The following is a 21,558-nucleotide window of genomic DNA, read 5'->3' as shown; positions in this document are numbered from 1 at the left end:
GTAGCATCGTCCACTCCGGCTGTACGATGGATGAAAACGAGGTGATGGCGGCGTTCCTGTGGAGCAAACAGTCGCAGGAGATGTACAGCAACCAGGGGCTGAAGGATCTGCACCATCTGCACCAGGACTTTATCATCAACGACTACACCGACAAGATAGCGACCAACATCGATCTGCTCGACACGGAGCTCAAGTTCGCCTGGGCGGCGCTGAACCTGTTGAACGAGGAGTACACAAAGATGTCGGAGAAGGTGTTCAAGCTACAGTCGCTCAACATATCACAGCAACGGATAGTGCAAAATTTGCAATTTATGGAGGAAAATCGGAAAGCATATCTCGACATGATACCGGACTATGCGAAGCATCACGAATTTTCGCTCCAGGAGCAGTCCCGGTTGCGGAAGGATCTGGAGTATCGGGACCGCATCAACGAGGCACTGATCAACAGTGGCATGATACCGCTGCAGGAAGAGCAGGAAGAATTTCTGCACCAGCAGCAGCAACAGCAGCAGCTGCATCTGCACCATCAGCAGCAGCAGCAGTTGTTCCATCAGCAGCTGCAAAGCTCGGCACAGCTGTATCATGCGGGTTCACAGCTAATACCGGGCGGCGGCAGGCACGGTGGGTATGAGGGTATGCATCTACTCGATCAGCATCTGCACCTTCAGCAGCAGCAGCAGCAGCACCAGCAGCAGCACCAGCAACAGCTTCAGCACCAGCAGGTGCAGCTTCAGTTTGACAACGATTTTCTTATCTTGCAACGAAACCTAGCGAACGTGCCGGATGCGCAGGGACTGCTGCTCAAGCAGCAGCTAGAGCACGGAGTAGACCCGTACGCTGCACCAGCAGCAGCAGGAGCAGCAGGAGCAGCAGCAGCGGTACTACCGTCCCGCAGTGTTCCACCACCACCGTCGGAGTTGCCACGCATGTCGACGAACCCGTTCCTGTCCGCCGGTGAAGCGGATCGGGGTCTGTTGCGCAACATCGAACCGGCGGACAGTGCGGCGATCATAGAGGAGCAGCTGCGTACCTCCTTCCTGAACCACGCGAAGCAGATCGAGCTCGAGTTCGGTACGCCCAAGTCGAAGAAGTACACAGCGGAACGGATCGAGAAGATGCAGAGCGAGGAGGTGCGTGAGCTGATCAACAAGATCATGAGCGAGGAGGACGTGGCGTCGCTCAGCAGCGAGGAGATGGATAAGGTGCGCTGCTTTATGGCCAAGAACTGCTCCGAGCTGATGGACGTGTTCGATGATGATCTGCAGGTGGTGTACCCGGTCAAGTCGGCGGAGCTGCTAATGGCACGGAGCAAGCAGACGGTCACCGTTACTACGGCCGCTGGGGCGAGTCCTCGGAAGGAGCTGTCGAAGTACCTACCGGAGGGTATCGCTACACTCACCAAGGATGATCTGCTGACGGTGGAGAATGGTACGATTACGATACAGGACAGTACCTCCGAGAATGATTTCCGGCTGAATTTGAACACGGATCACACACCTCGGTTGACTGAGAATGGAGCGTCACCGAAGAAGCTGAGCGAATTCTCACCATTCGGACTGCAGGCCACAGCGGCGGCAGCCATCCTGAGCAACGATCCCGCACTGGATGGATTCCGCGAGACGCATCCATTGGAGATGGAACGGGTTGAAGCGTTGCAGAGTGATGGAGCTAGTGGAGAGATAGGCAAATCGGTACCAGAAGATGATATGGCGGACGTGCCTAAAACAACCATACCACCAACATTCGGCTGCTCGAACTTGGTAGGATTAACCAACGGCAAGGCACTGTTTACAAACCTTCGGCCCAACATTACCGAGGCACTTGAGATGACAACTTGCGTGGCCACACCGAGCGTCCTTTCGCACCATCTGCCGAACGGTGTGGAAACGGTCGAGGCACGCCATTCGGGACCTGGCATCTGCTCCGATGGTGTATCGGGTGGGTCCGGCTTACCTTCGCGCAAGGCTAGCGTGGCAGATGCAACACTCGTCGCGTCCGGTAGCACGGTGGTAAAGAGTACCACCGTAACCACCGTCACTGACACGTCAGATACTGCTGCCATCATACAGGCCATTATAAGTCGCCGCTCGAGCGTGGCCGAACCGTCAACCAGTCCACCGACGTTTCAACCACTGCCCGGCCAAACGTCCATTACCGATTCGCCCGAGATGCAGGCGATCTACGACAGTCTCTCGCGCAAGTCCAGCATTCCAACGCTCAGCGATACCAACTTCTTTCCGTCGCTGGACATTACCGATTCTGGGTTTGCCGATACGAACGACAGCTTGGGACTGTTCGCGCAGCTACCACTCACCGTACCCGGAACGGAGGCACCGATCAGTTTGCCCGACTTTTCCACCATGTCCGCCATCTCGAACATGCCGGATAGCTCGGACTGTTCCTCTTTTCTGCACATGTCGATGAACTCGTCCGGGATCAGCGAGGCGTCCGATAGTATTGCCTTTAGCCATCCGGTATCGCTGCCGGGCGGGGAGCAGAGCGCGAAGGAGACGTTGCTAGTAACGTCCACTACAATCACGACGACTTCCACATCGACGACGGTGGGCAAACTACCGGCACTGCCAGCAATAGGACCGACTACCACGATGGCAGTGTTGGCTGAGGGTAAGCCAATAGTTGAAGCGACTGGTCAGACGCTACCTTGCGTAACGTCCACCATTACTGTCACCGGTACTGCTAGTATGATTGTCACGGCAAATGGTTCAGCTACGGTGGCACCAATCGTGCCGGAGGTGACAAAAACTGTTGTCAAGACTACTCCAGCACCGGTTGTCACCACCAGTGCTTCCTTGGTAAAATCAGCACCAGCAGCAGCACCGACGAGTGTGGTTGCTGCTCAGCCTCAACCACAGCCAGTAAGTCAACCGAGCAAGGTACCGCTGGTAGGATCGCTTCTGCCAGCCAAACAATCATCTGCACCAGCCGCTCAGCCTGCTCCGGCTGAACAGAAGGGTGGTTTCTTTCAGTCTACCACCGTCAACATCGGTAGCTTCTTCAACAAGGTGAACAAGAACCTTGTGCATCAGGAAAGTACGGACAGTCTGATCGGTGCGAAGTCGAAATCATTCTTCGCCTCTATGAAGAGCTCGTTCAGTCTCGACTCATCGAAGGCTTCGGTGGACGAGGGAGACGTGCAGCAGGTAGTGAATGCTGCTCAACCACCGGCCGCACATCTGGACGTTACCCAACATCCGCCGACGACCGATCTGTCACCGCTGACAGCTAAAGGTGAGTTGGCGACTTCGTAGCGTGTGTTACGTGACCGTAACTGAGCATCCCATAACTATCTATCCTGCTTGTAGGTGGCATGACACCATCTGCGGAAGGTTCGTTGCACGAGCAGCCAACACCATCCTCACAGCATGGTGACCAGCAACCGTCGCCACCGCGCGACAACACATCCTTCGAAGGTCAGCTCGAACCGAGCCCGGTCGGTACGCAGCCAAGCCCGGTGTTAGAGTACGAACCGGAGGACCCCTACCAAACGTACGAACCGGACGCCACCAGCGGTGCCGAACTGTTGTCCCAGGCCGGCGACGTGCAGCTCGCACTGGAGAAGGATCTCGATCCGAATGCGGTCGGTGCGGCACCACCGGCACAACGCCGCCAGAGTTTGTTTCGCGCCCAAGGTAGTGAAGGTATGTCTGCAAGGGGTACGGTACGCCGCCCTGATGGTGCTGCGTGAGCTCGCTACACACACACTCACTTTTTTGTTTGTTTCTTTGCAGATGGTGAGGGCGGCAGCAAATGGAAGCTGCTAAAAACGCTCAAGGAGAAGCGAATCGAGGAGAAACAGAAAGTGGTCGAAGTCGGTGAGTCCTTCGACGATGAGCCCGGTCTGTTCAAAAAGGTGGACGTAAGTGGCAAGAACGAGGAGCCCGAGGTAAATGACACCACTGGCGGCACCTGCTAACGGTGGGCGGATGCATATGCTATGAAAACAAAACAAACACTAAACAAAAAATACAAGAAACTAAGAGCAAACCGTCAAACAAATCTACCGAAAAGAAAAAGAGGAAAAAAGCAAAAAAAAAAACGGAAAAGTTGCAAACAAAAACAGAAAAAAAGAAAGTCACACACACACATGCAAAAAAAGAAACAAACAAACAAAAAAAAAAGGAAAAAAAAACAGAACAAATGCCAGAAAACTAAATCAATCAAAAATGCTTTGATTGGTGTTACGATTCAAAGTTTGCCTCACCACACACTACCTACCCAGGTGGTTCCGTGTCACTGCTTGTGTGTGTTTGGCAAACCACTCCCCCCCCCAAATCCCCCCCTCCCCCTTTACATGGTCGGATGGTGCCGGACCCCCTGAGGATGTGAAAATTTCGCTGTCATCACTCGCGTGTACTATTACTTGTGTGCTGTGTGCTGACCCTGTTCTGTCACTATACATATACACTACCTATCTATGTATATTAACTAACCGTTTGATGCGACAACAAAACATGCCCCGCATATAACCTCCATATTGCTGTTACCCGTGTGCATATGTGTGCGTGTGTGTATGTGTGTGTATATATACGAGGGAGCGTATTGTTTTATGTTATTCGTTTACGTGTATCTCTCTCTATGTATCTGTATTATAACACTTTTGTTTCGGAATCAGTTTCGGAAGGGTCTGTAGAGGTAAGAATAGTAACATCACTGTTAATCAAAAAACAAAAACCAAAAAAAAAACAATCAAACCAAAAAAAAAAAAAAGAAAACAAAAAAAAACCAACAACTGTTGCCTCTTTTCCCCCCCGTTTAGCTAGTGATACCAGACCACCCGCGCTGGTTCCATACTTTTGCCGTAGAATGAAGTTTAACCCTTCCCCCAAAACAGAAGCAAAACAAACTCCTTCATTTACGTATTTAAGTCTCCTAGGCTCATCTTGTGTAACAAGCCCGAGTTTTGTTTTTCATTTTGTACTTTCCCCCATTACGTTTTTGTAAGTTGATTTGCTGTTTTGAGTTTTGTTGTTGTTTGCTGTTGTTTTGCTATTGTTGTATTGTTTTTTGGCGAAACCTCTCGATAATTCTATCTTTGTCTCTCTCTCCCTCTAACATGAAAATCTTATATACAATAACTGTCTTTTGCTGATGCAAGACACCATTTGCAGGACGGTAGTTTTGTTTATCGCCTTTACCGTAGTTATAAAGATGGCTCCGCTTATGAGCAGAATGCGTCATCACGTTAAGCGAAGAAAAAAAAAAATAGATCTAATCTATCAAATGTATGCGCTCCATCTTCTAATCCGCTCCGTTTTTCTTTCTTATCCAACATCTTCATCGTCACAAACAAAAATGGCGGCTCGGCAGAAGCGAAATGGTACGGTTGATAGTGGAAGGAACAATGGGTAAGTGCACAAAGAATGTCTGCCGTGGACAAACGACCCAACTTACTGTCATTCCGTTGCACTTCTCAGGCTGGGTGATAACACCTTCTACAGCAACATCGACAGTATGCCGGATATTCGACCAAGAAGGAAGTCCATACCGCTTGTGTCGGAATTGGTAGGTATTGTGTGGGTGTGCGGTCCCTGGATCTCGCAAAAAAAAAAAAAAAACAAAAATCAATGGGACCATACCATATCCGACGCCTTCCCGACGTGTATTCCTTAATCGTCGTGTACTCCTTTTTCCACCTTTTGTGGGTGTTTGTCGACGCTATCGCCTTCGCTCTGTGGAAATGTTGGAAACGCCTTTACGGCACCTACTACTGAAGGCCGTCACCTCACCAGTGATGTGTCTTCAGGCGCCTGAAAGTATGCAATCAGCACGGTTCCTTTTATGATGCACTTTTAATAGTCGTTCGGGGCAGTACGCTTTCGCATATAAAATTGCATACCTTCAGGAACAGTGAACCGCACTAAGCGCTATTAAAATGTGCTGGTGTGGCCGTCGTAACTTTTCCAACAGCTTCCGACAATAACTCTTGCGAAGCGAAGTAGAAGGACACAACAAAACTGAATTAATCCTAACCGTGTACCGTGTGTGTGTGTGTGCGCGCGCATCGGCATACCTTTCTTGTTTCTTTCTATGATGTTCCTTCAAATATAACTTTTCCTGGCTGCTCCTGCTACTCTAAACTCTATGTCTAATCCCATCTGTGTACCAAACCACCAACATTGCCTGCCCCGTACGTCATTTCCGTCGTATCTTGTTTAACCTCTAAACACCTCAACATGATTTCGAAAATGCTCTCCTCAACAGGTCCTCAAAGTAAGTGTATTTTGACAACGTGTTTATGCTTTTGGTTGAGTTTAACTAGTCACAATTGCGTTACAACGGGCACCCGTATGTGTGTGTGTGTGTAATTGTATCTTGTGTTTTCCCATAGATGTTAGAAGTCTTGATGATCCATCATTTTTTGTTTTACTATCGACATTTTGTTTGATGGCACCCATTTACACACCTCCATTATACCATGTACTGCACGAATAGTGTTATTAATGCAAATCTTTATAGTTCGTTTGTTTGCCAAAATCAAATCACATGTGGTTTCTTGCCTGGTCTCTAATGCTGTGTGTGTGTTTTTTTGTTCTTCGTGCGTGTGAATGCAAAATGGCGATAGACGATGGCGGCAACGAAACGCAACGCTGGATTAACCTCAGCCGTACCGAGAGCGACCTTAAACGATGAAGAGTTGGTAAGTGGAAGCTCGCAGTTGTTAGTGGGGACGTCTCTGATATGTTCTTGCATCTCATCTACACCTCTACAGAAAATGCACGTATACAAGAAAGCACTGCAGGCGCTGATCTATCCTATCTCGTCGACTACACCGCATAACTTTGTCCTGTGGACAGCCACCTCCCCGACGTACTGCTACGAGTGTGAAGGGCTGCTGTGGGGTATAGCGCGACAGGGTGTCAGGTGAGCTGCTGAGCTATTGGACCATTCACCGCACGCACGCTAACGTCCCTGCCGTGCATTGTTTCTTTACAGATGTACCGAGTGTGCTGTCAAGTGTCACGAGAAGTGTAAGGATTTGCTGAATGCGGATTGTTTGCAGAGTAAGTAGCTTGTGTACGAACGATAAGGGCCCATCATCATGTGTACGATCGTTGCAGTGTGTTTTGCCGGTGCTTCCGAAAAGAGTTCCAAACATGGCGCCGAGGATAAGGCCAACTCGGTGATAGCAGCAATGAAGGAGCGGATGAAGCAGCGCGAACGTGACCGACCGGAAATATTCGAACTGATCAGGTATGAGGTCCTTCGAAGGCTTGGAGAGGCTGCGTATTGTGCAGAGACTAACACTCGTTCGTCCATATCTGCCCGCAGGAAAGTGTTTGCGGTGGAGGAGAAAAGTCATGCCGGGCATATGAAGGCGGTGAAGCAAAGCGTACTGGATGGTACGAGCAAGTGGTCGGCGAAGATTGCCATTACCGTCATCTGTGCGCAGGGTTTGATCGCGAAGGATAAGAGCGGCACGAGCGATCCGTACGTGACGGTGCAGGTAAGTAAGGTGAAGAAGCGGACCCGCACGATGCCGCAGGAGCTGAATCCGGTGTGGAACGAAAAGTTCAACTTGTAAGTATGCACGCGATCCGTCCGTTCAGACTAGTTCCGGACAGGTGGTCTAACTATCTGCTATCAATCGTCTCCGTCCCGTCTACCAGCGAGTGCCACAACTCTTCCGATCGCATCAAGGTGCGCGTGTGGGACGAGGATAACGATCTCAAGTCGAAACTGCGACAGAAGTTAACGCGGGAGTCGGACGACTTTCTGGGACAGACAATCATTGAAGTGCGAACGCTGTCGGGCGAGATGGACGTTTGGTACAATCTCGAGAAGCGTACTGACAAATCAGCCGTGTCCGGGGCGATCCGTTTGCATATTTCCGTAGAGATTAAAGGCGAGGAAAAGGTCGCACCGTACCACGTTCAGTACACCTGCCTGCACGAGAACGTGTTTCACTACTTGTGCGAGGAAGCGCTGGGCGCGGTAAGTATACACTCTATCTTCAGGTTCCATCAATCTAGCACACTAAAACGGCAACGCCATTCTACTCATCCACAGGTGAATCTTCCACAGACCAAAGGCGATGACGGGTGGAAGATTTACTTCGACGAAACGCCGGAAGAGATCGTGGACGAGTTCGCGATGCGTTACGGTATCGAGAACATTTACCAAGCCATGACCCACTTTCATTGCCTATCTACGAAGTACCTGTGCGCTGGCGTCCCGGCTGTTATGAGTACACTATTAGCTAATATAAACGCTTACTATGCACACACTACGGCTTCTAGCGCGGTATCGGCCAGCGATCGCTTTGCGGCTAGTAATTTCGGTGTAAGTGAACGGAATGGGATCGAACCACAGATGTCAGATCTGTTAGTGAGTTGAAGCTCATATTCTCTTCCCTTCTGTCTCTCTCTCCCTCTCTCTCTCCGTACATCCGCAGAAAGAAAAGTTCGTTAAGCTATTGGACCAGCTGCACAACTCGCTACGAATCGACTTGTCCATGTATAGAAATAACTTCCCCGCTTCCAGTCAGGAGAAGCTGATGGATCTTAAATCTACTGTAGATTTGTTAACCAGTATTACCTTTTTCCGTATGAAAGTAAGTATCGTCACTGCCCCTCGAAGATCATTGATGAAGGTCCCTATCACTCAAGGAGCTCCTCTTTGCAGGTTCAAGAGTTATCCAGCCCACCTAGAGCAAGCACAGTGGTAAAGGATTGTGTAAAGGCTTGTCTACGATCAACCTATCAATTTTTGTTCGAAAACTGTTACGAGCTGTATAATCGAGAGTTTCAGGTACGAGCCCTGCGTTTGCAGCATGGCAGAACCCAGCGAGCGTTAAACTCCCCCACTCTCACTACCATACTCCACAGGTTGATCCGAACGAAGCGAAGCGCGAAGGCGAAGACCACGGACCAAAACTAGAAAATGTTGATTTCTGGCACAAGCTAATAGCTTTAATTGTATCAGTTATCGAGGAAGATAAAAATAGTTATAGTGCTGTACTTAATCAATTCCCGCAAGAGCTTAACATCGGCCAGGTACGGTTACCGCGTTTGCGCTGTCACCACGCTGCTTCCTGATCATTCTCCATACTTCACAGGTGTCTGCGGCAACCATGTGGAGCCTGTTCGCCGTCGATATGAAGTACGCGCTCGAGGAGCACGAGCAGCACCGGCTGTGCAAATCGTCCGCGTACATGAACCTGCACTTCAAGGTGAAATGGTTGTACACCAACTACGTGAAGGAGGTGCCACCGTACAAGGGTGCGGTGCCCGAATATCCGGCCTGGTTCGAACCGTTCGTGATGCAGTGGCTCAACGAAAACGATGACGTGTCGCTGGAGTACCTGCACGGGGCGTTCAAGCGGGACAAGAAAGACGGGGTACACATTGGGATGTCGGGGTCGAGACGGGCATACCCGGCGTGGGGCTCGCTCTCTCTCTCTGGGACATTTTGTCGCTTCTACGTAATCTGCACACCGTGCTGATCTGCTATTTTCTGCCTTGTTTTCTTACTTACAGTTCCAAAAAAGTAGTGAGCATGCGCTCTTCTCAAACTCGGTCGTCGATGTCTTTACGCAGCTAACACAGTGCTTCGATGTGGTAAGCAAACTCGACTGTCCCGATCCAGAAATCTGGAAGCGTTACATGCGACGTTTTGCTAAGACCATTGTTAAAGTACTGCTTGCGTATGTTGATATCGTTAAGTCGGAGTTCCCCGATATAATGCACGAGGAGCGAACAGTAAGCGAACCACAATTTTTTCTTCTCTCTCTCTCTCACACACACACACACACACACACACTCTTTGTCTGTCTATCTGTCTGTCTGTTTCTCTCCACTCTAAACCCGTTTCCTAATACTGGTTGTGTTACCTTGTTGGTGTTTGCTTGCCAATAACTGATCTTTCTATTCGCACCTCGTGCGTTACGTTAGGCGTGCATACTTATGAACAACATCCAGCAGCTACGGGTACAGCTGGAGAAGATGTTCGAGTCGATGGGTGGCGACAAGCTGGAAGAGGACGCCGCCAACATTCTCAAGGAGCTGCAGCAGAACCTGAACACGGCGCTGGACGATTTGGCGACACAATTTGCCAAGAGGTAAGTAACGCTCGTACGCCATCTTTGTTTCGTTGGGGCCATGTTAATGCGAACACCGCTCTCACCTCTGCCGCATCAGTCTGGAGCCGAGAATTACTGGCAGCGTGCGGGAACTGGGCGATCTGTTGCAGCAGGTTAAGCAGCAGAGCTCCCTGTTCCATGCACCGCCCGCCGACGATGCCAATCTGATCGCGATCGAGGCGGACGAGGTGTTGCGACCGCTGATGGACCTGCTGGACGGTTCGCTCTCCATGTACGCCCAGTCGTGCGAGAAGACCGTGTTGAAAAGACTGCTGAAGGAGCTGTGGAAGATAGTGATCCGAACGCTGGAGAAAACGATCGTGCTTCCACCGATGACCGACAGAACGGTGAGTGGTGACTGTGCCGATGCAACTACTGTCGACTGATATCGTTTTTATGCTCCTCTTGTGATGGGTAGATGGTGTTCAAGCATCTCACCGACAATGCCAAGAATCTGGCAGCGAACGCAAAAATCGAGGACATGTCGCGGCTAATCAAGAACCACATGTCCGGCAAACAGGATGCCAAGAATGTGCTCAGCGGTGTAATGGACATCTCGAAAGAGGTAAGACAACACATGCTGAAAGTTTGACGAAATTCATTTGCAAATTCTTCACCGCCTTCACACTAGCCATTCTCGGTGGGGCAGATGGAGAAGAATCTGTCTCCAAAGCAGTGTGCCGTACTGGAGGTCGCCCTCGGTACGATCCAGCAGTACTTCCATGCCGGTGGCAACGGGCTGAAGATGCCGTTCCTCGAGAAATCGCCGGAACTGCAGAGCTTAAAGTACGCACTGAGTCTGTACACGCAGACCACCGATACGCTAATCAAATCGTTCGTCTCCGGACAAGGTGCTTCTGAAGGTAGGTGCTGCTTTTGTCGTGGATGGGTCGACAACACAACTCCCAAGCTAACGCTCCCTATTTTACTCTACCACAGAAGGTGTAAGTCACGATGATGCTTCCGTCGGTGAGGTGTCCATACAGATAGACGTCTCATCGAACCCGGAGAACGGTGAACAGAAAATATCCGTCAAGGGTAAGTATTCTACCGCATCCATCCTAAAGCTCAATAGTACTACCGAACTGTTTACTTCTTCGTCTCGCAGTGATCGCTGCCAACGATCTCAAATGGACCGTCCCGTCCGGTATGTTCCGGCCATTTATCGAGGTGAATCTGATCGGACCGCATCTGAACGATCGAAAACGCAAGTTCGCGACCAAATCGAAATCAAACAACTGGTCGCCAAAGTACAATGACACCTTCCATTTGTAAGTATCGCAGGGTTGTTTTTTTTTTTGGGTAATCGGATCGAACTGTCTGATACTATTCGTCCATTTCTCTTGTCCATATTTCTCGCTGCACAGCATTATTGGCAATGAGGAGCAGTTGGAGTTCTTCGAGCTGCATATCTGCGTGAAGGATTACTGCTTCGCCCGGGAGGATCGGCTGGTTGGTGTAGCCATACTAAAGCTGAAAGATGTCGTTGATCAGGTATACTATATTTGGGGGTTTGTGTGTCTGTATTGTGCGTGTGCATGTGTGTATGCGAGAGTGCGATGAATGTATGAGACCAATGCAAGAAGAACTATTCGCCGGCCTCTGTTGGAGCAGGATGACAGCGAGAAGAACATCAAGGACCACTGTAACATTTCGTCGGGTAAGGTAGACAGTATCAACCGCATGATTATTAAGACTTTGTTTCTTTTAGTATACTCGGAGCGAGCGAGAAGATGTCCCGGCCAAAAACGAGACAACAAAACGTCCGGTTTTCAGTGCTCAGAAATGTCATCAGTGTTGATTAGTGAACTGCTTTAAAATAAACACACCGATAAGAAAAGGCTAATGTTTGGAGTTTTTTTTTAATGATTTTGTTTTTCATTTTATTTCTGCTTACTGTTTACTGTCACCCGGCATGATCCACGGGAAGCAATTAACATCTACACTCGGAATACAGAGAGAAAGCGCGCGCCCACGCCAACACCCAACACTAGCGGGTGCACGAGGTTAGTAAAGATATTTTATTAAGTATGTAGGTGTTTGAGGCGGTTGTCACAAAAAAAAAAACCGGGATAGTAGATGATAAACGGCTGGTGATTTGGAATTTTACATGGCCTCGTTCTTGATCACCTTCCCAGCGTCCTTGAGCGGACACTTCTGGTCGGTACCGCTGTCGTAGTCCCGCGTCCAGAACTGTCGTATCTCCTGACGTCGGTTCTTCATCAGACACTTGTACTCGGAGATGCGCATCTTCTTGCCATCGATGATGCAGGTACGCTTCGGCCGTGGCCGATACCGGTAGTCCGGATGCTTCTCCATGTGCTGCTTGGACAGCTTCGCCTGCTCCTCATAATACGGTTGCTTCTCGAGGTTCGTCATCGCCTTCCACCGAGCTCCCAGTATTTTCGAGATGTTGGAATTGTGCATGTCCGGGCAGGCCTTCAGTATCTTACGCCGCTCATCTTTCGCCCACACCATGAACGCATTCATCGGGCGCTTGATGTGATTTTTCTCGGTGCTAGAGGACCGGCTGCGCCCGGTGCCGAGGTCTGGACCGAGCTCCATCCCACCGAGCGTCATACCTTTATCCTTCTTTCCACTTCCACCGCCTCCGCCGCCGCCGCCTCCGCCACCACCACCGCCACCTCCACCACTAACAGCGGCGATCGAGTGTTGGCGTTGGATAAGATGGCGGTTCATGTTGTCTATCATGGCGTTACTGTTGAAGGGCGAAAGTCCAGGCCCACCCGGTCCACCGTGCCCCCCTGCATCGGTCGCCTTGATGAAGAACTGCTGTGCAAGCGGGTATGCCGATTCCCCAAGCCCCATACCCTGCTGCTTCTCATCTGGACTCCCGTGGTGCGGGCTGGGCGATTGGTGGTAAAGGTTCAGCTTCGCATGCTTGTGCATCCCGTCCGGTCCGGGATAGTCAAACAGGTGGTTCGCCTCGAGCGCATCGAGCCGATCCCGTTTCGATTTGAGGAAGTACTTGTCGGACTCTTTCTCCAGCAGCGCGACAGCCGTCGGTGGCAGCAAACCCACCTTATCCGACATCAGCTCCAACCGGTGGTTCAGCTCGTCCGTATCGCAACCGGAAAATAGTCCCGCCGGCCCAAACGGACCGCCACCGCCACTACCTCCACCGCTACCGCCCGGCAGCATGCCGGGCAGCTTGGTACCGTTGCTGAGCTCGAGCGCTGGTACCAGCGGGCTATCGCGCGACGGCTTCCGTTTGGACAGATTGATCGGCACGTCCGGTTCCTTCGCGTATCTTTGGTTTTCGTCCTCCTTTGCCTTCTCGTACTCGTCGTACAGTGTGAGCCCTGGCGTAGTACCGCCCGGTACGCCGGTACTGGAACAGTTTAACGCTGGCCCGGACAGCATCGGTTGCTTCGCCAGTATCATCTGGTCCGGGTCCGCATCCGGTGGCATCAGGTGGGGACGTTTGCGTGCATTGCGGCGGGCAATAGTGCTACCCGCTGGTGCAGTGTTGGTGACACCGCCACCTCCACTACTGCTGCTACTACTGCTCCCACCACCACCACCACCGGGCGGCTGATAGACGGGACCACCACCGGCCGCCGGATGCTGTGACAGCTGTCCACCCAGCTCGCCCGACATCTTGCAGGCAATCGATTGAAATACGTTTTGGTATCGGCGTATGCAGTTGTCCGGTTCGTTTGCCAGCTCGACCGGTCCCCCTGCTAAATCACAGTCGATCACGGTGGTCCCAGCTGCCGAGCCACACCGGTTCGGTGATGCTACCCCGCTCGCTACCGGCGTTGCGGACGGGACGGAGGCGGTGGAGGAAGCGGCCGGTGACATTCCCGTCCGTGTCGCCGTACCATCCGGGACGCTGGTGGAAGTGCTGCTACCGGCTGCCACTGTACTGCCGACACCTCCACCACCAGCCAGCAGACAGGATGGCGATTGGTCGAGGTTGCTTTTTGAATTGTTGTTCTGTTTGTACTTCCGGTTTTCGCCCTGTTGGAAGAGGCAAGTAAAGGGGAGACGAGGAACGGGAGAGCAGGGGAACGAAAACGGTTGTGGATAAGATCATATAGAAAATGGACGAACTCTTACAAATACTCGGAATAGTTATAGCAAACCCAAAGAGCAATCGCAAGAGAGAGAGAGAGATATGCAGAGGTAGATAAATAGAGAAGAAAAAAAGATGCCGTAGGTAGATGCGCAGCGAGCAATGTTAACAATTATTCACACCAAGGTATCTGGCATCTGGTAGTGTATGTCAGTACGCAAAAAGCTCCTATATTAGAGATCCAGCACGGCTGCAACCAGAAGTAGAGGTAAATAGTAGAGCATGATAGTATCACTGTGTGCGGTTAGTTTCACATGTTGTCCCGAATTAATTGCACGATCGGTAGGTTTTTTAAGGGTTGAGGTTAGCTTACAAATTCCGCCTTCAGTAGCATCTCGCGCCATATCGTAAAGTACATGATCAGTCGGTTGATGTTTTTCTCCTTCTCGTACAGTGACTCCTTGAAGCTTCTGCCGTGCCGGAGGTGGATCAAGAAAGAAAAGAAACGAGGAAAAAAATTTGGAATGGTTAGACCTGGGAGGTATTGTGACAAGCTATTAGAACTAACCGTTTGATAAGCTTGATGTTGTTCTGCGTACTCTGTGAGCTACAGTTCCGGTTCGGCAGATCGTCCTGCTGCTGCTGTGGACTGTGGTTGTTCAGCAGTGTGCTCGGTATCTCGTTCGGGAAGTCGAGCAAGCTTAGGTTCAACCGCATCAGGTAGATCTCGCTCATGCTCAGCTGCAGATTGGTGATGCGTTCGTCCAGCCGGGTCCGAAACGATTCCAGGTTGTTCTTCTCCAGATACTGATTGTTTAGCTGCGGCACCGTCTGCTGCTCTACCGGCGGTGACATGTGTATGGGAGGGTCCTCGCTCTGACAGTTGTTTGTCGCGCCACCGTAACTGTTCTTATCTGCAACCATAGCAAAAGGTTTTTCTTAGCCTACGGTGACTCCCCGTGCAATGCTTTCAACCGCTCTTACCGTTCACATTGTTGTTTATGCTGTCAAAATTGTCGACGATCGATTTGAGGTGGTTCAGGATCATGTTGTTCAGCTTGCGCGGTGCACTGCTACTGGTCGTGCCGGGCACCTTCGGCGCGGCGGTCGACGGGGACACCGGTGACGGTGGTGTCGTTTCCTGATTGCCGCTCGAAATGTTCAAGCTGTCCAGATTCATCGTCAGCTGAAAGTTGTCCGCCTTGTTGAGGGTCGGATCCGAACCCTTCAGTATGTAGCTGGCCACGTTCAGGAACGGCAGATTGTAGTGAAAGTCGTGCTCGAGCGGCAGCAGATGCTCGTCGTGCCGGGCACTGAGCAGATCGTCGTGCTTGAGAAACTTCGGATCGGCGCTCATCTTCTGCATCGCGAGAAAGTTCGTATCGTACGCACAGTTCAGCTCCTTCACCGGGGACGACTTCAGGAACTCCTCATTCTTCAGCGAGATCTTCTTGAAGTTGTTCTTCTCGATCGTCACCGCATTGGAGAGCTTGTTCGGGGGTGATTTCCGTTTGGACGACATCGGAACCGTACCGCCAGCGGACGGTGGGCTGCTGGATCGGTTGAGCAGCGTGTGGTACGAACGGCCGCCATTACGGATTACCACGTGACGGGTAAGTTTGATGGTTCGGCAGTATTGGCGGAAAGTAGACAAATGTGTGTGTTTGTTTGTTGGGTAAAAGAATATCGTGTGAAGGGACGGCTTACGCGCGTGGATTACCCGCCCGACCGGACATGGTCTTGGATGGCGCGTGAATGAGAGTGCCTTAAACTAGGCTTAATCCTAATGTTTAGTGTCACAGGAAGATTGATAGTATCACGTTGTGCCGGTTTTATTAGTAACATTGCCTGATGGAAAAATCATGTGAATTATAGCATGTTTTTTTGGACGAGACAGATTTTAAGTCGCCAAAACAAAACAATAAACATTGGAAAAAAAATTTCTTTCATGAAAATTATAATCCTCCCAATGATAAAAAAATAAAAAAAGGATAATACACTAGAAGTAAGCCATCACTCCATTAATAGAAGGAGAAAAAAGAACTTAACTCAATAATGACACTAACACACAGCGAACAAAAAATCCCTTTAAGAACATGCCAAACAGAATGAGAATGAGAGTTAGAAAGAGAAGGCGAGCTGGTATCGATTATTTGCGCAGCTTGTTTTCACCCACGCGGAGGGGAAAACATCTGGGGGGTTTTTTTTTTCGTTCCAGTTTTTCCGTTGTTCGCCACCATTTTTTAAGCACGAAGGAAAATGTTTTCTTTTGAGAATAGAAATGTTACTTGAAAACTGGTTTCGGATGTTAGTAATGGTAAGAAAAAATTCGTTTCTAAATATGCCAGAATATATGATATGAAAGAACAATGCGAAAGAAGTAATATTCGATAAAAAGATTGATAGAACATTCACGCACACAAATACACATTACATCTAAAAGACGCATCGTTGGTGAGCCAGTAGAGAGATTGATAATGCCGTATCACTTGCCGTTATTAATTCAAAAAACTACAAAGTAATGTATGCTTCAGTGTTGAGTAAACTCAACTTTATATTTAAAAATTTTGCTTTTGCTTGTAGAAATATTAAAATTGCAATCACTCGTTTCGTTGTAGCAGTGGTTGTTGTTGTTGTTGTTGTTAGCGATTTGTTGCGCGATGATCGCACCCTCCCCCTTCCCCACACCTTTCAACACCCTGCCCCATGCAAATCCCCCCTCCCCCCTTTTCCCCATCTTCTACATGCCCTTTTCCCGCCCTTAGTGCACTCACCACTTGCATCACTGGTTTCACACACACACTGCGCGCACACCACCACACTTCACTCCACATATCGCAAACTGCAACCACAACGCGGGCACTGCTACTGCTTGGTACGTTTGGCGTTTGCCTCACCGTTCTGTTTGCAATACAGCTGAACAAAATAAGTGACCGCAGAAAGCGGACATTTTTGCTGATTGTGTGTGCCCAGCCGGAGAAAAAAGCGCACCGAAAATCGAGGGGATGAGTGTTGGATGGATGAAATGGAAAGGTGAAAAGGGATTTGGAAGGGTGGGGGGGGGGAAGTAAGTATGGGGGATGAAAGAACAAAACAAAAGCACCTGTGTTTGGGTGATGTGTTGCTAAAAACGGATGCTGCACTCTTGCACTCACACACGCTCTTTCTCTCACTCACAATTGGGGGGTGGGGAGGGGTAAGGAAATAAATTAATCACTCGACGAATGGGCGCGTATCTTTGATTGATGCGTAAATTCGAACGGAATAATAAGACACCAAGAAAAAAAAACAAAATAGCAGCAGGAAACTCTTTTTTCCCAGCAGAGAAGCAAGCAAAAGAAGCTTCTCTCGCGTCTGTCTCTGTGTGAGTGCTTTTTTTTCCTTTTATTTCCTGTCACCACCGTTTTTATTTTCTTCTCACTGGTGTGGTGAGTGATGAGCGAGATCTTCCCTTTCTAAAAAAAAAACCCCTCGATGCGTACACGGAAGGGTGCGCGTGTGTGTGAGAGAGAGAGAGAGATGTGTGTGGGAGAGATGCGAGCGCGTCGCGTTCCTCTTTTGTGTTGGCGTTTTTCCCTTTTTGCTTTTTCTTTTCTGCTGCTGCCTGAATCACCCCTGCTGGTCGTGACAAATTTCTTCCACCCAGCACAAAACACAAATTCGCACGCGATTCACGCACAACTGAGCTGATTATTTGATTTTGTTGCTTGTGTGTGTATGTAGCACCCCCTTTTTTTTCTTTAATTCACTCTGTCTTTCTGTTCAGCAAACGGTTTGTGCTGTTTTCCTGCGTTTCTGCTGCTGCTACTGCTGCTCCTGACTGCACGCGGGGTGTTGCTGAGGGTTTTTGCTTCACTCAACAAGGCAACGCATCACTACCACCACGAACTGCGGTACAAACGATCACCCACCCCCCGAACTGGGAGACACACGCATACAAACGGGCGCGCATGCTCGTCAAGTGTTTCGGTGCGCTCTGGGTACGGTGTCGCGTCGAGGTGTTGGCACTGGTTGTAACGCGATGCACATTCGTTGTAACATTTACATTATGTAAATGTTATGAAATTATGTTAGGAAAAAAATATTTAAATTATGTTCAAGAAATCACAAAATTGAAATTATGAATAAAAAGGAAGCACGAAAATTTGAAATTGTTGTCCGAAAAAAAAAAAAATCTTCTGCACGAAATACGGAATGACAGAAGCGCAATGTAAGAGCCTTCACAACGCCTACGTGTTACAGTTTATGCACACTCGGGATGTAGATGGCGCTAATGTACTGTAAAAGCGAGCAAAGAACCGTTCGTTTCGAACAACATAATGGCGCAAAAGCAAATTTGCAAAACTATTTTATTAGTATTATTTTATTATTTAATAAAATAGTTTTAATGCTTCAAATATCGCTTAAGCCAGTGCATGTTTGGATCTTTTTTCCTTTATTCAAATTACGCATTTTCTCTCTCCCTCACTCTCTGAGACTGCAACGGTTATTACAAAATTGTACAACCGTGCTGCAAACTGTATAAAGCGAATACATTTCCAGCGCTTATTACCGAATGCAGGAGAAAGGAGAAGTGGTCGGAGGAAACAAGGGGGAAACAAAGGAACGAAGGAAGCGCGAAGAAGGGTGCGACGCTTGCGCACAGCATCCAGCTCTATCAGTGAGCGCTTCACTCTTCCTTCCGTAAGCAATTTGGAAGCAAAAGTACGCCTAAAGGTAGGCAATACCCGTAGCACACAAAAACGCATCGTGTATCGGCAGGTAAAACTGGAAATGGAACAGCAAAGTCGTTGGCAGTGATTTGTGATGGACTGTTTCAATTGGTCAGGAAATTGAATGTCACCTTAATTGTCGAACTTGTAGCAAAAGCGTTCAGCGTTATTCTCATACACACACATCCCCACCCCCCTCCCCCATGCCTTTCTTTCGCCTTTCTTTCTCTCTTACCGCACCGCCCTGTCACTGTGGATTTCACCGTTCCCAGTGTTCCGTTTGCAACGATGCAAATCCAGAGCAATATACAGAGTGTCAACTCCATCTTCGGCTGCAACTCGTCCGGTCACAGCGGCATCAACCAGCTCGGCGGCGTGTACGTGAATGGGCGACCGCTGCCCGACTCCACCCGGCAGAAGATAGTCGAGCTGGCGCATTCCGGTGCCCGGCCGTGCGACATCTCCCGCATACTGCAGGTGTCGAACGGATGCGTCAGCAAGATATTGGGCCGCTACTACGAGACCGGTTCGATCAAGCCGCGTGCAATCGGGGGTAGCAAGCCGCGGGTCGCAACAGCCGCCGTCGTCTCAAAGATCGCGGAGTACAAAGCGGAATGTCCGAGCATTTTCGCGTGGGAAATACGGGACCGTCTGCTGTCGGAGGGCACCTGCAACAACGATAATATACCGAGCGTGAGTAGCATAGGGGGGAGGGGGGAGAGGGGTTTGTTGTTACACAATCGGCTAATGTATCTGTCGATCGGATTCTGCCACAGGTGTCATCCATTAACCGTGTGCTGAGAAATCTGGCCTCCAACAAGGAAACGTCTTCGCAAAGCAATGAGACGGTGTACGAGAAGATTAAGCTGTTCAACAACACGAGCGGACACTGGACCTGGTGTCAGAATATCGGCAGCGGACAGTTTAACTTCTCGTCCCATCCCATCCCTCACCTGTCACTGAAAACCACCACCGAGCAACCATCGAAACCAGGTAGACAGTGCCTGTCTTGTCCTCTCACCTTTGACGGCGCCTTTAACCCGATTCTCTAACCCGATTCTCGTACAGCGAACTGTTGCCTGGAGGAGATGAGCGACAAATACTCGTCCGAGGACGATGAGGACTCCGAGCTGCGGTTGAAGCTGAAGCGCAAACTGCAACGCAACCGTACCTCGTTTACGAACGAGCAGATCGAAAACTTGGAACGAGGTAACGAGCAGGCCGTACCGGCATGTTGACGCTCGGTGGAGGGCGTTCATGGTCCTCCGGCATAGGGGTACAGTTCACTGTCTCTGACATACTTTCTCCTGTCTGAATTTCAAGCAGAATTCGAGCGCACCCACTATCCGGACGTTTTTGCCCGGGAACGATTGTCCGAGCGGATTCAGCTGCCGGAAGCACGCATACAGGTAATTGCTACTGTTCAGAAACAGCCAGGGTTGTTGGGTACAATAACCAGATACAGGTAATGATAGCAATCCATGGTTGACGCGAAGATTGATAACCGATAGCACTGTTTAGCGTAAGAGTTAAAAGGGGTCCCAAATGGGACGCTGGGTAAGTTTGCTGGTACATAGCAATAGGTTGTGAACACAAAGATGGATGAAGCTCTACCGAATGTTACGAGACGCAGAGTAACTACAGGCCAGCCAGCGTGGGATGGATTTCCCGAACTCTCGCTTTCTTCCAGGAGAGCAGGTAAATGAATTCTAAACTTAAAATAAAGCTTTACTTATACAGATGTGCCGACAGATGAGCGAAGATCATCGAGCGGACAGCAGAGACCTGGGACCTGACCACAAGCAATGTGAAATATTGGAGTAAATGTCTTTAGACTGGAATAATGGAAGATAAGGAATAAGATACACAGACAACCAGTCAGAATCTTTGTGTTTTTCTTCTCAGTGGTGCATGCTAATAGAGCAATTGATGACACAATCGGAATAATGGTAGACATGTCATACGAACGAACCTATCTTGCAACGCTGTCTCTGTGTGTATGGAGTCTCTTGATGTGTGTGTATGGAGATGCAAATGGAGGGCGATGCAAGCAATCAAAGTAATTTAGCCGCAATTTGGAGCGCCCTCTTGATCGGTACCAGATGCACCTGACGTAACGTCCAATGTGTCAACTGATGTCTTGGTAAAGCGGCTAAATCTATCGTTGCTAGCGGTGTGTTGTAGTTTCACTTGACTGTCAACACGTTAATTGTGAGCTGATACTTCTGATGACACGATAGTGCCATTAGTGTGATTATAATGTGTGGACCGTGCAATTCTTAATGTATTATTATGGTCCACACACTTCCGAGCTTGGTGAGTGTAACGATCTGTTTGAAACTGTGCTTGCATGGTTGAACCTGCCCTTAGCACTATGGTCTATGGAAGCTGTACTAGCTGCTACTAAGCAACCATTTTAAAATCTGGAAAATCTCCGCGAGAGTGTCCTCACCAAACTATTGCCTGATATCCTGATAATGCGATACAAAATCAGAACCTCTTGCACTGGTTAAAATTCTCAGCTGGACGAACTTCAGACAGCCCGTCCAAATACATTGCTCCTAAAAAAAAAAAAAAAAAAAAATGGAGTCTCAATGTCATTCGGCAACAATTCCGACCATCGTCGGGAATGTTTCACGCCCACCATGCGCGGCCGCCCGTGTACTGGCTGGCCGCAGCAGCCGCCGCACTTTCGTACGCCTTACGGG

General features: G+C 49.6%; 3 protein-coding genes across 3 annotated transcripts; 2 read left to right on the top strand and 1 right to left on the bottom strand.

The window, feature by feature from the left end:
* Positions 1 to 11,662, top strand: LOC126563012 (protein unc-13 homolog A). The gene is made up of 24 exons (XM_050219622.1): positions 1 to 3,249; positions 3,324 to 3,659; positions 3,750 to 3,904; positions 5,329 to 5,366; positions 5,436 to 5,523; positions 6,584 to 6,658; positions 6,731 to 6,882; positions 6,955 to 7,022; positions 7,080 to 7,212; positions 7,291 to 7,539; positions 7,629 to 7,953; positions 8,029 to 8,301; positions 8,414 to 8,572; positions 8,644 to 8,769; positions 8,847 to 9,014; positions 9,077 to 9,358; positions 9,498 to 9,719; positions 9,912 to 10,078; positions 10,158 to 10,446; positions 10,518 to 10,664; positions 10,731 to 10,962; positions 11,039 to 11,137; positions 11,208 to 11,370; positions 11,467 to 11,662. The coding sequence occupies exons 1-24, from the start codon at positions 27 to 29 to the stop codon at positions 11,660 to 11,662; spliced, it is 7,365 nt and encodes a 2,454-aa protein (XP_050075579.1). The 5' UTR covers positions 1 to 26.
* Positions 11,663 to 12,203: 541 nt separating this feature from the next.
* LOC126567838 (uncharacterized) lies at positions 12,204 to 15,692 on the bottom strand. Its single transcript, XM_050224155.1, has 4 exons — positions 15,123 to 15,692; positions 14,707 to 15,052; positions 14,512 to 14,608; positions 12,204 to 14,083 (listed from the first exon to the last, which is right to left on the bottom strand). Exons 1-4 carry the CDS (start codon positions 15,658 to 15,660, stop codon positions 12,206 to 12,208), a joined length of 2,859 nt encoding a protein of 952 aa, XP_050080112.1. The 5' UTR covers positions 15,661 to 15,692; the 3' UTR covers positions 12,204 to 12,205.
* Positions 15,693 to 18,841: 3,149 nt separating this feature from the next.
* Positions 18,842 to 20,319, top strand: LOC126563001 (paired box protein Pax-6-like). The gene is made up of 5 exons (XM_050219611.1): positions 18,842 to 18,961; positions 19,123 to 19,543; positions 19,627 to 19,843; positions 19,919 to 20,059; positions 20,174 to 20,319. The coding sequence occupies exons 1-5, from the start codon at positions 18,945 to 18,947 to the stop codon at positions 20,317 to 20,319; spliced, it is 942 nt and encodes a 313-aa protein (XP_050075568.1). The 5' UTR covers positions 18,842 to 18,944.
* Positions 20,320 to 21,558: the final 1,239 nt, after the last annotated feature.

This window comes from Anopheles maculipalpis, chromosome X, assembly GCF_943734695.1.
Source record: "Anopheles maculipalpis chromosome X, idAnoMacuDA_375_x, whole genome shotgun sequence".
In the NCBI taxonomy this organism is placed as follows: Eukaryota; Metazoa; Arthropoda; class Insecta; order Diptera; family Culicidae; genus Anopheles; species Anopheles maculipalpis.
Note: the sequence above shows the minus strand (reverse complement) of the source record. Positions and strands in the feature narration are given on the sequence as shown.

Excerpts from the sequence above, each read along its gene's own strand:
- LOC126567838 (XM_050224155.1), bottom strand. The coding sequence starts at position 15,660 with ATGTCGTCCAAACGGAAATCACCCCCGAACAAGCTCTCCAATGCGGTG. Across the intron at positions 14,609-14,706 it reads AACATCAAGCTTATCAAACG|AAGCTTCAAGGAGTCACTGT; the intron begins GTTAGTTCTAAT and ends CCGGCACGGCAG. Across the intron at positions 14,084-14,511 it reads TGCTACTGAAGGCGGAATTT|GGCGAAAACCGGAAGTACAA; the intron begins GTAAGCTAACCT and ends CTCTTCCAACAG.
- LOC126563012 (XM_050219622.1), top strand. The coding sequence starts at position 27 with ATGGATGAAAACGAGGTGATGGCGGCGTTCCTGTGGAGCAAACAGTCG. Across the intron at positions 5,367-5,435 it reads GATAGTGGAAGGAACAATGG|GCTGGGTGATAACACCTTCT; the intron begins GTAAGTGCACAA and ends TGCACTTCTCAG. Across the intron at positions 9,359-9,497 it reads AGCGGGACAAGAAAGACGGG|TTCCAAAAAAGTAGTGAGCA; the intron begins GTACACATTGGG and ends TCTTACTTACAG.
- LOC126563001 (XM_050219611.1), top strand. Across the intron at positions 19,844-19,918 it reads CGAGCAACCATCGAAACCAG|CGAACTGTTGCCTGGAGGAG; the intron begins GTAGACAGTGCC and ends ATTCTCGTACAG. Across the intron at positions 20,060-20,173 it reads GATCGAAAACTTGGAACGAG|CAGAATTCGAGCGCACCCAC; the intron begins GTAACGAGCAGG and ends CTGAATTTCAAG.